General features: G+C 39.4%; 1 protein-coding gene across 1 annotated transcript; it reads right to left on the bottom strand.

Moving 5' to 3' along the window:
- Positions 1–224: 224 nt before the first annotated feature.
- On the bottom strand, positions 225–971 carry LOC118834799 (myeloid leukemia factor 2-like). The gene has a single exon (XM_036742240.1). It carries the CDS (start codon positions 969–971, stop codon positions 225–227), a length of 747 nt encoding a protein of 248 aa, XP_036598135.1.
- Positions 972–12,732: the final 11,761 nt, after the last annotated feature.

The raw sequence follows: 12,732 nt of genomic DNA, 5'->3' as shown, positions 1-12,732 counted from the left end.
TGTGGTCAACTCTCCAATTTAGGAGAGTTTCTTTCCTTTCCTAGACCAGCTGAGATCTATAATCACCAAAATAGGCTCTAAGGAGATCTTTACCCCATTCCCACACTCTATAATATTAGGAACAAGTGGGTTTCCTCCAAATGCCAGAGGAATGACTGAAGGACTTCATCCCTCACCTGTGATTCCCTTCCCCAACAACACTTATGGGAGGACCTTGGGGGCCCTCACCAGTCATAGCGTCGTGATTGTCGGGAGGGGGAATCCTCAGGGCCCTGTATATCCAGCCCAAGGGGTCCCTCAGCCCTTCTACCCCCATCCGCCCCAGTAGCCTCATGCCGAGGAAATTCCGTGGGGCTCTGTGGCCGGTATCGGGATGTCTCTCTCCTCCATTCATTGTCAAATGCTTCAGCATCACTCTCATCCAAATTGATGTAGTCGCGCCGTTCTTCCTGGTCTCCAGTTCGGTGATTCCGGGAACGCTGGAGGATGCGTGCCCTGTCTCGGATGTGATGCCCAACCGACATCTGCTCTAGCCCGCTCTCAGAGTCCCTCACTGTCCTCCTTGTCTCCCGGATGCCACCTGGTGCTGAGCGCATCTCAGATGTTTCTTGGTAGATTTTGGGAGCGCCGTCACCCAGGCTGGAGTAAGAGATGACCGTGGAAGATGAAAAGGTCTGACCGTTGGCTCCAGTTGTCACGTGCTCCATGTTCCCGATCATACCGTTCATCATCCCAAAGGCGTCCATGAAGCCACCGGTCATTCCCAGCATCCCAAAGGGTGAGACAGCTCCAGTCTGCATCCTTCGACTAGCAGGTCCAGCCCCTGGTACGCTCCCATCTGTGACGCTAAGGAAAGGGCTGTAGTCAAAGTCTCCTGAAAACATCCGACTCAGAAGTTGTTGATGAATAGCGAAAGGGTCCATGAGGAACATGGGATCCTCAGGCTCTCCGTCCCTCATGAAGCGGAACATTCTGCTCTCAGCTTCCGGGAACTCTGAACCGCCCCGATCCATGGCGCTGAGGGGCGCGAGGCCCGGGCGCTGATGCGTGCGTGGCACAAGCCCGCGGAGTCGCAGCCCTGGCTGGGTGTTCCACTGGGACCGCGGCGAGCCGAGGCGGGCGGCTAGGCGGAACGATCCTTCCTCCCTCCCTCCTCCTTTCTTTCTTTCTTTCCTTCCTTCCTTCCCTCCTTCCGTCCCTCCCTCCTTTCTTCTCTCTTTCCTTCCTTTTCTCCTTCCCTCCTTCCTCCTCCTCCTGCCGCTGTTGCTTCTACTGCTGCCCCCGAGAGCACAGCCAGGCGCACTCCTCAATAAACATTTATTAAATGCCTACTGTGGGCCAGGCACTGTGCCAAGTGTTGGGAGTACAAAAAGAGGCAAAAGAAAATCCTTGCCCTTGAAGAGCTTGCAATCTAAGAGGGGGGAGACAACATGCAAACATATACAAATAATCCTGTATACAGGATAAATAGGACACGATTGACAGAGGAAAGGCACTGGAATTAAGAAGGGTTGGAGAAAGCTTTCGGTAGGAGGTGGGATTTTAGTTGAGACTTGAAGGAAGCCAGGGAGGTAGGTAGTTGGAGGGGAAGAGGAGAATATTCCAGGCGTGGGAGACAGCCAGAGAAAATGCCTGGAGCCAAGTGATAAGAAATATATGCCTACCTGACAAGAGGATCAATTACAGAATTTAAATTGTGATTATCAAAATTGGTTAGAGTTTCTTTCCTTAATTTTTTTTCCTTTAGGCGTACAGTTCATTTTCATCAAGATAATGTTATTTATGCTCTGAATGATGAGATCTAAAAATCTAAAAAAATTGTTTTTACCCTAAAAAACTAACAGAATTATTATTATCTTTGCTTTAGCTAAGGACTGTGACTTCAGCCCAGTTAAAGAAGAGAACCAATTATTTTCTAAGGTAAGCATGGAAGCATTAACATATTCTGCATCTGAACCATTTTTCAAAATACCTTTTCTGGGAACTCTGTCATTTGGTCCTCAGAGTAGATTCTGAAGTACATGACAAGCTAAATCAGCTGCATTTGTGAAATCAGCAATGCCAATAAACTTTTTATTGCCTCAGAACATGCCTTCCCTGAGCTGCTGAAGACTTTGGCTAAATTAATCAGTTTATAATTTCCTTCCAGCTTGCTAAGAGGTAATTAGAAAATTTGCTGATTTTGCTGTGTTCATATAATTTATTAGCAAGCACCATGACTTATACCTACTCTGTTCAGAAGGCATCCCAATGAGATTTGAGTAAGAATTGAGTAAGCTGAGACTTTCTAGAACTTTGGTTACACAAAACATAATTGGCACTTCCTGGTCAGTCTTTAGCTTCTTAGATTAAGGGAATTAGAGAACTGAACAATCACATAGTGGATGAAAGTGATGTAGCTATTTAAACACAGTCATTCAGATTTTTTTAAAAAAGTTTCTTCTTCATTTACATTTATTTGAATAATTGGAGAACTTGTGATTTCATTGATAGAAGTATTCCCTATTCTGATACCAGTTCTGGTCTTAGTAGATGTTCTTTATGACTTATTAATCACAAACACACACAATCAACTTAATGACCTAAAATCCATAGATGTTTTGTTATTTTTTTTAACTCTTGAATTATCTGGATGGTTCTTCCAACTATACATTTCTCTTGTCCTAAGTAGACACATCCGCATCAAGATCTACTTCTTGGTAAGTAATTTTGAATGATCAGTGATAGGTTATAGTTTATAAAAAGTGCTGTTATTGTTGTTGGTGTTGTTACTCAGGAAATCTTGGTTCATCTGAAAATTTTGAATATGTTCTGCTTTCCAGTAAGAATGAATCAAGTGAAATGAATTGGCTTCCAGAATTTCATGATATTCTCAAATGCTGTGATTTATTTTTCCTATCAGAAAATCTATCATTAGAGGTAGGGTGGGGTAGTGAACAGAGTATTAGACATGCATAGAATGAATAAGACCTGGCCTAAGATCTTTGTACTTATTCATTGTGTGGAAAAGTCACTTAACTTCTCTGATCCTCAGTTTCCTCCTCTATGAAATGGGTGTAATGAAAATCTCTAGTGCTTGCTTTGCTTCACAAGGTTGTTATCAAGTTCCCATGAGATAGTCTATGTCAGTCACTTCCCAATTTGTGACCTCGGGCAAGTGGCTTAATGTCTCTTTTGCTTCTGGGCAACTGTCTAAGATTACAGATAAACTCTCTGATTATATGTATGTGTGTGTGTGCATGCACATGCAATTCATCATGCCGATGAAATCACAGATTATACAAAATATCCCTATACATACATACACATACTCACACAAATTATACATCTATGTTTCACTGTCCACTAAGAATCCCCATGTTTTAAAGCTGAAGCAAAGGAAGTAAAAGTTAAAGTAACGGAAGAATTTATTTTCAGGAAAAGAACTCAAGAAAAAATCCTTTTATTGAGCTCTTAGAGTATTTGTGAATTAGTAAGTCACCAAAAAGACATAGTTCTTTCAGTGCTTTATATAGTTGTGCATGCATGTGTTCTAATTGGGGGTTCTTTTCTGGCATCTTATGTTCAATGGGATATAGTTTTCTCAAGACTATAAACCAGATTATCTGGCAGTTAAGTTAGTTCCTGGAGGCAGTACTCTGGGAATATGTCAAATCTGCATAATTCTAAGGAGGAGCCTATGTGCCAGGATAATCAGTTTTAATAATAATAAAATAATAGTTTCTGCTTATAGATCACTTTATATACACTATGCAAAATAATTATCATAACAGCCCCATGAAATAGGGAATGCACATATCATTCTCTGTGTTTTACAGATGAAAACATTGAGTCTCAGGTCAGATGATTTACCAAAGGTCACACCAAAAATAAATAGGGAATATAGGGCTAATTCATCCTTTGACTTCTGAATTGAAATCCAGTGATTTTTTCAGTAATGGATAAGTACAAAGCCAAAACAAAGAAATAAAACCCAATTGTAGGATAACAAGTTATTATGTTGCTGTTTTTTTAATGATGAAACTAACTTAGTGATGGTATTATAAAACAGAGTTAGTCATTTTGACAGAAACTATTGTGAAACTTTCCCACCTGTGTTCTTTTTGCATCCTTATGATACTAGGAAGGGTAATTTGGGACATAATCAATATTTTGCCATTTGTATTTCTAGTTTTCTTAATATTGGAAATGCCTAGGGAGGGTATGAGAAGCAGAAGGATGTGTACAAGGGAAGGAATAAAGAAACTGCAACTTCATTTTGAAGTATGTGAGGACAGTCAAGCACTCATGGAGCCAAGTGGTCAGAGGGCTGTTGGCCAGAAGTCAGAAAGGTTCAACATTTTAAATATTTTCTTCAGATCAATTCTAGAGTTTTGTAGCATAGGCTGCCTGGTATCTTCCTGAGAATTGTGAATTATATAGTCATTGAAAAAGTACAAGTTGACAAAATTCCCTGGTAATATTACAAGCAATAAATCTGGAAAAAAAGAAAATAGTATTTCTGCTTTTTCATTGGGATGGCTTCAGTATTTTGTCTTGGATTTTATTTGGTGAACCATTTAATTAGGGGTGATAACAATAGCTATAATGAAACTGAACATGATGTCATATTTGTGCTGATATGTCATATACACCTGGTGTTTGTTGTTATTGTCTCCAACTCATAATACTGTGATCATATCAACAGAGTCCTCTTAACACGTTCCTTATACTCTCAAATTGGGGAATCATCTGTCCATCTTACCAGGCATGAAAGCTTCTCCTGCTGCTGCTCATTTCTGATCTCCCAAGGGCAGTTCAAAAGCATTCATAATCCTCAGGATTCAGCCCTTTATTCACCATTTCCTCTTTCCAAAGCTCTTTCTTTTGATGAAAACAATCCCCTTGCTCTTCATCTGGCTGGATGGGCAGGTGAATGCTCTCCTCAGAGCCTGGCCACAAAGCCACTGCAAGAGCTCATGGTGAAGGAATGCTGGGAGTAAGTGGAGCTTAACTATGCTAAAACTACTAGGTTTTATACTGCACCTGAGTTTCCCTGGTCTGTGGATGACAATTACTCTTTCCTAAACAAAGGTGTCCTCTATCTCATAGATCCTGTACTTGCTGCTCTGCCTTCTTGATATCAAGTGGTTAAATCATAAATTCTTTGAAATTTATGCAAATCTAAAGACATGAGTTTTATTTCTAAGACATCAAATGTCTTGGCTAAAATCATAGAGTAATGTTGAGTCTCATTTCCACTTGTTGAGGCATTATTTGCCACTTAACCAGCTTCATATGAAGAAATATGTTATATTTCATACATATGAAATCTCAGGTCTGGATTCCTCCTTCCCTTTCAAGAAGAAATAAACAAATGAATGAACTCAGAATTTTGAGCTATAAGGCAGAAAGAGGCATAGCAGAACCAGAGGGAAGAGATTCAGATAGGAGTTTTTATAAATAAACTGACATGCTCTCTGCTTTTATCCCAAGGTCTTTATGGCACTTGTTGGTCTTTGCACAAATATGAGCAGAGAAAAAATGCTAACCTCCCTCTTTAAATAGAGATCCTGCAGATAAAGGGTGTAAGAAGAGGGGCAGAGGGTACTGATGAGATGTGATGTCCAGGCCATCACTCTTGCACTGGCTATACTCTCTTCCTTCCTCCCTCTTGACCCTCTGGGGAACCATTTCAACTCTACACTGTCCTCGTCTGTCAAGTCCTTTGCCCCTGTATCCTGTGTGAGATGGTGCCCTTCCAAACTGCAGTCCTCTGTTACTTCTACCATCCAAGGCCTTTGCTTCTATTCAAATACTGTTGAATTAAGTTGGAGAAAAATCACAAAATCATGGTGACTGGGTATACTACAAGTTTATGTTCCATGATCTCAACTGGGCCTTCACAATGGCAAGGCAATCCTTTCACACTGCCTGAATTCATTCACTATCTGACTCAACATAGAAAATTTTCTAAAACTTTTCATCTCTCTTTAAGCTTTCCAGAACCTTGACTTATATTTAACTGAAAAAATGGAGACCATTTACCAATATATCCCTCTTCTCATTTCATATCTCCCAGATGCCACTTGTCACTATCTCTTCTTTCACTCATATTTAATATGAACCTTGCCAAGACATAGCCCTCTACATATACAAGTTTGATCCATTCCATCCTGTTTTCTCCAGAAGATTATCCTCTCTATCATCCCCACTCTCAATAATCTTCAATCACTCCCAGTCTTCTACTGCATGCTTCCCCACTTTCTATAAAAATGGCCATATCTTCCTCCCCAAAAATCCCTTCACAAAAAATCCTTTCACTTGATCCATCCATCTCGGCTAGTTATCATCTGTGTCTCTCTGCCCATTTGTGGTTAAAATCCTTGACAAGCATATCTGCATTGTATGCCTCTGGTTTCATCTCAATTTCTTATTAACTCTACAGTCCGGATTCTAATTATGTTTTCTATATTTTTATGACACTACTCTCTCCAGGTTCCTTCTGTCTTTTTTGGTATTTGTTAATTCCCCTCAATTCTGCTAACAGAGGGGCACAGGTGTCCCCAGAGGCTGTGTCCCAGACTCTCTTCTCTTATTTCTTTATAATCTTTCAGTTCCCATGATTTTTATTTTCTTCCCTGGACAGATGACTCTCAGATCTACTTATCCATTTGTAACCTCTCTCTCTAGACCTCCAGTCTTGTATCTCCACTGTATTTTAGAGATCTTGAACTGGGTATTCTGTAGATATCTTTAATTCAACATATCCAAAACTGAACTCATTATCTTTCCCCCAAAATACTTCCCTTTTCTAAACTTCTCTTTTATTCTCCAGGGTATCACTATCCTTCTAGTCATCCAGGCACATGACCTAGGTATCACCTTCAACTTCTCAATGTCTCTCACTCTCAAGCCCCCTCAATTTTAAGTGGTCAAATGCTATTGTTCCATCTTCTTAACATCTGTAGTAAATACCCCCTTTTCTCCTCTGACACTGACACTCTTAACTCTCTGGTGCAGAACTTCATTACTTCATACCTGGACTATTACCAGATCCTACTATTTGGTCTCCATGCCTCATGCTTTTCCCCATTCAGGTATCAAATTAATCATCCCAAAACAGAGGTCCAACCATATCAGGTCTGATTCAAAAACCTTCAGTGGTGCCCTATTACCTCTAGGATCATATATAAAATCCTCTATTTGGCTTTCAACGGCCTTCATAGCCCAGGCCTTTCCTACTTTTACTGTCTTCTCACACGTTACTCTCTTCTATTCATTGACACTGGCCTCCTTCCTCACATGAGACATCCCATCTCTTGATTGAGCATTTTCATTGGCTATTCCCCGTCCCAGGAATTCTTTCCCTCCTTGTGTCTGCCTCCTGACTTCTCTGGCATTCTTCAAATCCCAACTAAAATTTGATCTACAAAAAGCCTTTTCCAATTCCTTAATGCTAATGTCTTCCATCTCTCCAATTGATTCTCTCCAATTTACCCTGTCTATATCTTTTTTACACACAGTCATTTGCTTATTTTTCCTCCATATTTGATTCTGGGATTTTCGAAGTTTCAGTCTTTCTTTATAGTCCATGAGACTCATGTCTTTCCATTTTCTTTGGTTCAACTGAAATTCTGGCTAAGTGGAGGGAAATAAGAGTAGAGAAATGAAATTCAAATTAGCAAATAGGTGTTGAGTATGTAGCATATGCCCAACACTGGATAGTACATTGTAGGAAAGAAAAAAGAAAGTAGAAGAAATGGTTATCTCAGACAGGAATAATTCAAGTAGCAGAGACAAGACTTTTATACACCAAATAATTAAAACAGTATGAAAAAGAAGGGCCACAAGGACATAGACTAGAGCCACAAGGAGGCATCTGACATTTTCGAATCCAAAATTAATCTTACAGGTGAGAAATCTTGGTAGGCAGAAGTAGAGAGTTTTGGGAAATGCAGTTTCTAACAATCTCCCATTTGCTGAGCAACTTCCAAAGAAATGTCTTAGTTTAAAACACATAAATAAATGTACCCCAAGCATGCCAAAAAGGTCTGCCAGTTTACTGTATTCATCAGAATATTCCAGGTATCTTCAAACATAACAATTCATCTTTAAAAAATTCTTTTTAGTTTGGATTAATTTTCAGAAATAAAAACAAATCAATGTGCCAAATTGGCTAACATTTCACCAAATGCCCTTAAAGGCACAAGGATTCCAAAGGATTACAAATAGAGTCAGAGATTTTGGTGGAAGGTCATTTTTGGATAATGGTTGTTATAGCTGAAAATTTGTTATTAAATTTAAACAACCTCATATGTTTTGTAACACAGAAATGATGCTGATAATTTCATAATCTGTTTGATAAAATACCTAGTTTGAGTGATCTGAAAAACCAAAGTGAACTTGAGGATTGCAAAATAATATGAATCAAAAACAGTGGAAAGTGTTGCTAGAACTTGTATGAACTTAAATCAAGTGATTGCATGTAACCTGCCTAATGTAGCTTATAATAAAATTATTACATTTGGGCCATGTCTTTACTGAGAATAATACTGTCTTATTTCAAGCATCTTGTAAATTAACTCGCCATTTCCTATTTCCTCAATTCTGACTTCCTGAACCTGTTTATCAGACCTTTCCGTCATATACTAACACATTTAGATTTATAAATAAATGTAATCCTCAGTAATTTCTCATGCTTTCAAATGAATCTCCACTATTTGTGTGTGTGTTTGTGTGTGTGTGTGTGTACACACACACACATGTAGAGCAAGACAGGTTCAATGGGTGGAAGTTGCTAAGAGATAGATTTATGCTTGGTATAAGTAAAAAAAAAACATTCCATTAATTAGAGTTCAACCAAAAAAAGAATGAACCACCTTTGTGAAACCATGGATTGCCTTTCACTTAGAGATCTTGAAGCAGAGGCTGGAATACTTGTTGCTGATGGTGGAGGAGAGATTCTTATTTAGGTAATACGTTGGGCCTGGCCTGTGATGTAACTTCAGGGGTCCAGATGTGAATTTGCTGGCACAACATAAACTTATTCAGAAACATATTTCCTGTCCAAATCAAACACTAACTTATTTAATTTCTCCATTCAAAAAAATATTAGGCAACTACTATGGAAGATAATGGAACAAGAGATCAATTTAGTGAATCTTGAACTGTGATGTAATGGAAAGAATACTGGACTTTGAATCAGTGGATTTAGGATCTAGTCCCAATTGTGAGTGGCTAGGTGCTGACTCAGTAAATCTTTAACTTATCTGGACCTCAGTTTCCTCATCTCTAAAATGACTAAATTGAGTTAAATAATGTCTAAGGCAGCTCCCATTCTAGAGTTCCACTATTCATTGTACCCAAAGATGGGGATGATACAGGAACATGAATTCTGGTGTTTAGTGGATCTTTCCTTATATTCAGATGCAGAAAGAGAAGCATGGAGAGCTGTAAACTTCTAGAGGAAACAATTTGGTCTGTGTCAATAATGATGTTAGCAGTTATGCATATCTACTGAGTTATTTTGCCACATCAAAATTATTTACAAGTACCTTCTCTTTCCAGTTTTCCACAGGAGAGCAGTACTGTTACATAGGTATATGCCCCATGTGTGTTATGTAGTTAAGGATTTACCTCTCTATCCACAGCTACTACAATGATCTGTATTTAATAAACTGAGATAGAGTTAAAACATGATGAGTTTCTCCATTTGAGTTAGTCTATTTTTTTTAAAGTGTTGTTTTCTTCAATATTTTTTTCAGTATTTTTTTTTGGGTCTCCTTTAGCAAGTCATTGATTTGTTTTTCATGGTTTTCTCACATCCTTCTCATTTCTCTTCCCAATTTTTCCTCTACTTCTCTAACTTGCTTTTCCAAATCCTTTTTGAGCTCTTCCATGGCCTGAGACCAGTTCATGGTTTTTTTTGGAGGCTTTTGTTGTAGGCTCTTTGACTTTGTTGACTTCTTTAGGCTGTATGTTTTGGTCTTCTTTGTCACCAAAAAAAGATTCCAAAGTCTGAGACTGAATCTGAGTGTGTTTTTGCTGCCTGGCCATGTTCCCAGCCAACTTATTTGACCCTTGAGTTTTTCATTGGGGTATGACTGCTTACAGAGCAAAGAGTACTTTGTTCCAAGCTTGAGGGGATTCACTGTTGATTTCAGAGCTATTTCTATACAGTCAGCTCTGCCACACCAGCACTCCTCCTTCCTCAAGAACCACCAACCCGGACCTGACGCAAATCTTCAGCAGGCTCTTCACTCCTGCTCTGATCCGCCACTTAATTCCTCCCACCACGTGGGCCTGGGGCTGGAAGTAACTGCAGCTGTAGTTCTGTAGCTGCACTTCCCCCGCTGCCCCTGGGGCGGTGGCCGAACCTCGAACTCTGTCCCCTGCAGCTTTTCCCACTAACCTTCTCTGTTGTCTTTGGTGTTTGCGGGTTAAGAAGTCTGGTAACTGCGCTAGGGCCTGTTCCAGCCTGCTGATGGTTTGGTTGGTCCTGCTGCTGCCCACACTGAGCTCCATTCTCCTCTGCTCTGTGCGTGATAGACCTCATCCAGCAACCATCCAGGCTGTCCTGGGCTAGATCCCTGCTTCCCTCTGCTCTCTTGTGGGTTCTGCAGTTCTAGAATTTTTTCAGAGCCATTTTTTATAGTTTTTTGGAGGGACCTGGTGGGGAGCTCACACAAGTCCCTGCTTTTCAGCTGCCATCTTGGCTCCGCCCCCAGAAGTACATGATGAGTTTCTCGATCTCTGTCTCAATTGCTCAGGCTAAACTTAACATAAGTATATGACTCTCTTGATTGAGATTATTTATGTAATTATAAATTTAGAACTCTTAAAGGACTTAGAAGACATGTAGTTCACCTCCCATTTTACAAGTGAAAAACTGAGGGCGAAGGAAGTTATGTGACCTTAGGGTCATATAGCTAATAAGTAGCTGAGTTGGATTTTGAACTCGAGTCTTCTTGACTCCAAGTTCAGTGCCCTATCTACTATACCAAAGTTTTGACTACTAGGTTGTCCTGTGACATCACTTATGCTACACAGATCTGTTTCTTTAGATTCAGTGATAGTGGTTCAGAAGCAGCTGCTAAAATCATACAAACTTCTACATCATTGTAGTAACAAAATTCTTTTTTCATTTTTTAAAAATCTATGCTAAAGGAAAACGACCTGCTTGATGAATCTTTGCAAGGAAAATTAAGTTCTTTGATGAACATGAGAGCAAGAGAAAATGAAGAGTACTCACAATGTATGTCTTACTTAGAGGAACTGGAGAAACACAGATACTCAGTATGGTGAGTGATGGGATACTATCCTTTTCTTTTGCAGGTTAATCTAATTTAATCCAACAAAAACTTGAATATCTTCTATGTGGAGAGCACTTATACATGACAAATTCCATAGCCCAAATTTATTCATATCCACCCTATCCAAGATGCATCTCATTTTAAACATTTCAATCATATTTGCTGTCATTCTTTACCATTAATTCAAATTGTGTTTACAGGTTTTTTTATTTCATGTTTGAAATACCCACAAACATTTACAAATTATATGGGACACATTGATTCAATCCTATCAATTAATCAATGTATGAAAATCATTTGATTCCTTTTTACAAAGTACTGTGGTAAATGCTGGAGACACAAATAGGAGAGCACGGTAATCCCTGCTCTCAGGAAGGTTACATTCAAAGAGAGACAAACAACATACAGTATTTAGAAGGTTTCAGTCAGAGGCAAAGGCCAGATCGTCCACAGGTTAGAGCAGCAAACTACAAAATAGTGCATCTTTTAAAAATCTTTATTATTATTTATTTATTTAATATTTTTAGTTTTCAGCATTGATTTGCACAAGAGTTTGAATTACAAACTTTGTCCCCATTTCTGCCATCCCCCCACTCCAAGATGGCTTATATTCTGATTGCCCCGTTCCTGAGTCAGCCCTCCTTTCCGTCATCCCACTCTCCCCCATCCCCTTTTCACTTACTTTCTTGTAGGGCAAGATGGATTTCTATGCCCCATTGCCTGTATATCTTATTTCCTAGTTGCCTGCAAAAACTTTTTTTTTGAACATCTGCTTTTAAAACTTTGAGTTCCAAATTCTCTCCCCTCTTCCCTCCCCACCCACCCTCCCTAAGAAGGCAAGCAATTCAACATAGGCCACATGTGTATCATTATGTAAAACCCTTCCACAATACTCATGTTGTGAAAAACTAACTATATTTTGCTCCTTCCTATCCTATCCCACTTTATTCAACTTTTCTCCCTTGACCCTGTCCCTTTTTGAAAGTGTTTGCTTTTGATTACCTCCTCCCCCTATCTACCCTCCCTTCTATCATCCACCCTTTTTTATCTCCTTCCTGCTTCTTTCCTGTGGGGTAAGATACCCAATTGAATGTGTATGTTATTCCCTCCTCAGGTCAAATCCAGTGAGAGCAAGACTTACTCATTCCCCCTCACCTGCCCCCTCTTCCCTTTCTACAGAACTGCTTTTTCTTGCCACTTTTATGTGAGATAATTTACCCCATTCTATCTCTCCCTTTCTTCCTCTCTCAATATATTCCTCTCTCATCCCTTCATATGATTTAATTTTTTTAGATATCATCATTTCATATTCAACTCACCCTGTGCCCCCTGTCTATATATATGTATATTCCCTTCAGCTACCCTAATACTGAGGTCTCATGAATTATTTACATCATCTTTCCATGTAGGAATGTAAACAAAACAGTTCAAGCTTAGT

The sequence above is a fragment of the Trichosurus vulpecula genome, chromosome 1 (assembly GCF_011100635.1).
Source record: "Trichosurus vulpecula isolate mTriVul1 chromosome 1, mTriVul1.pri, whole genome shotgun sequence".
Taxonomy (NCBI): Eukaryota; Metazoa; Chordata; class Mammalia; order Diprotodontia; family Phalangeridae; genus Trichosurus; species Trichosurus vulpecula.
The sequence above is the reverse complement of the archived record's forward strand: the minus strand, read 5'-3'. Positions and strand labels throughout refer to the sequence as shown.

Coding starts and splice junctions, on each gene's coding strand:
- LOC118834799 (XM_036742240.1), bottom strand. CDS start 971: ATGTTCCGCTTCATGAGGGACGGAGAGCCTGAGGATCCCATGTTCCTC.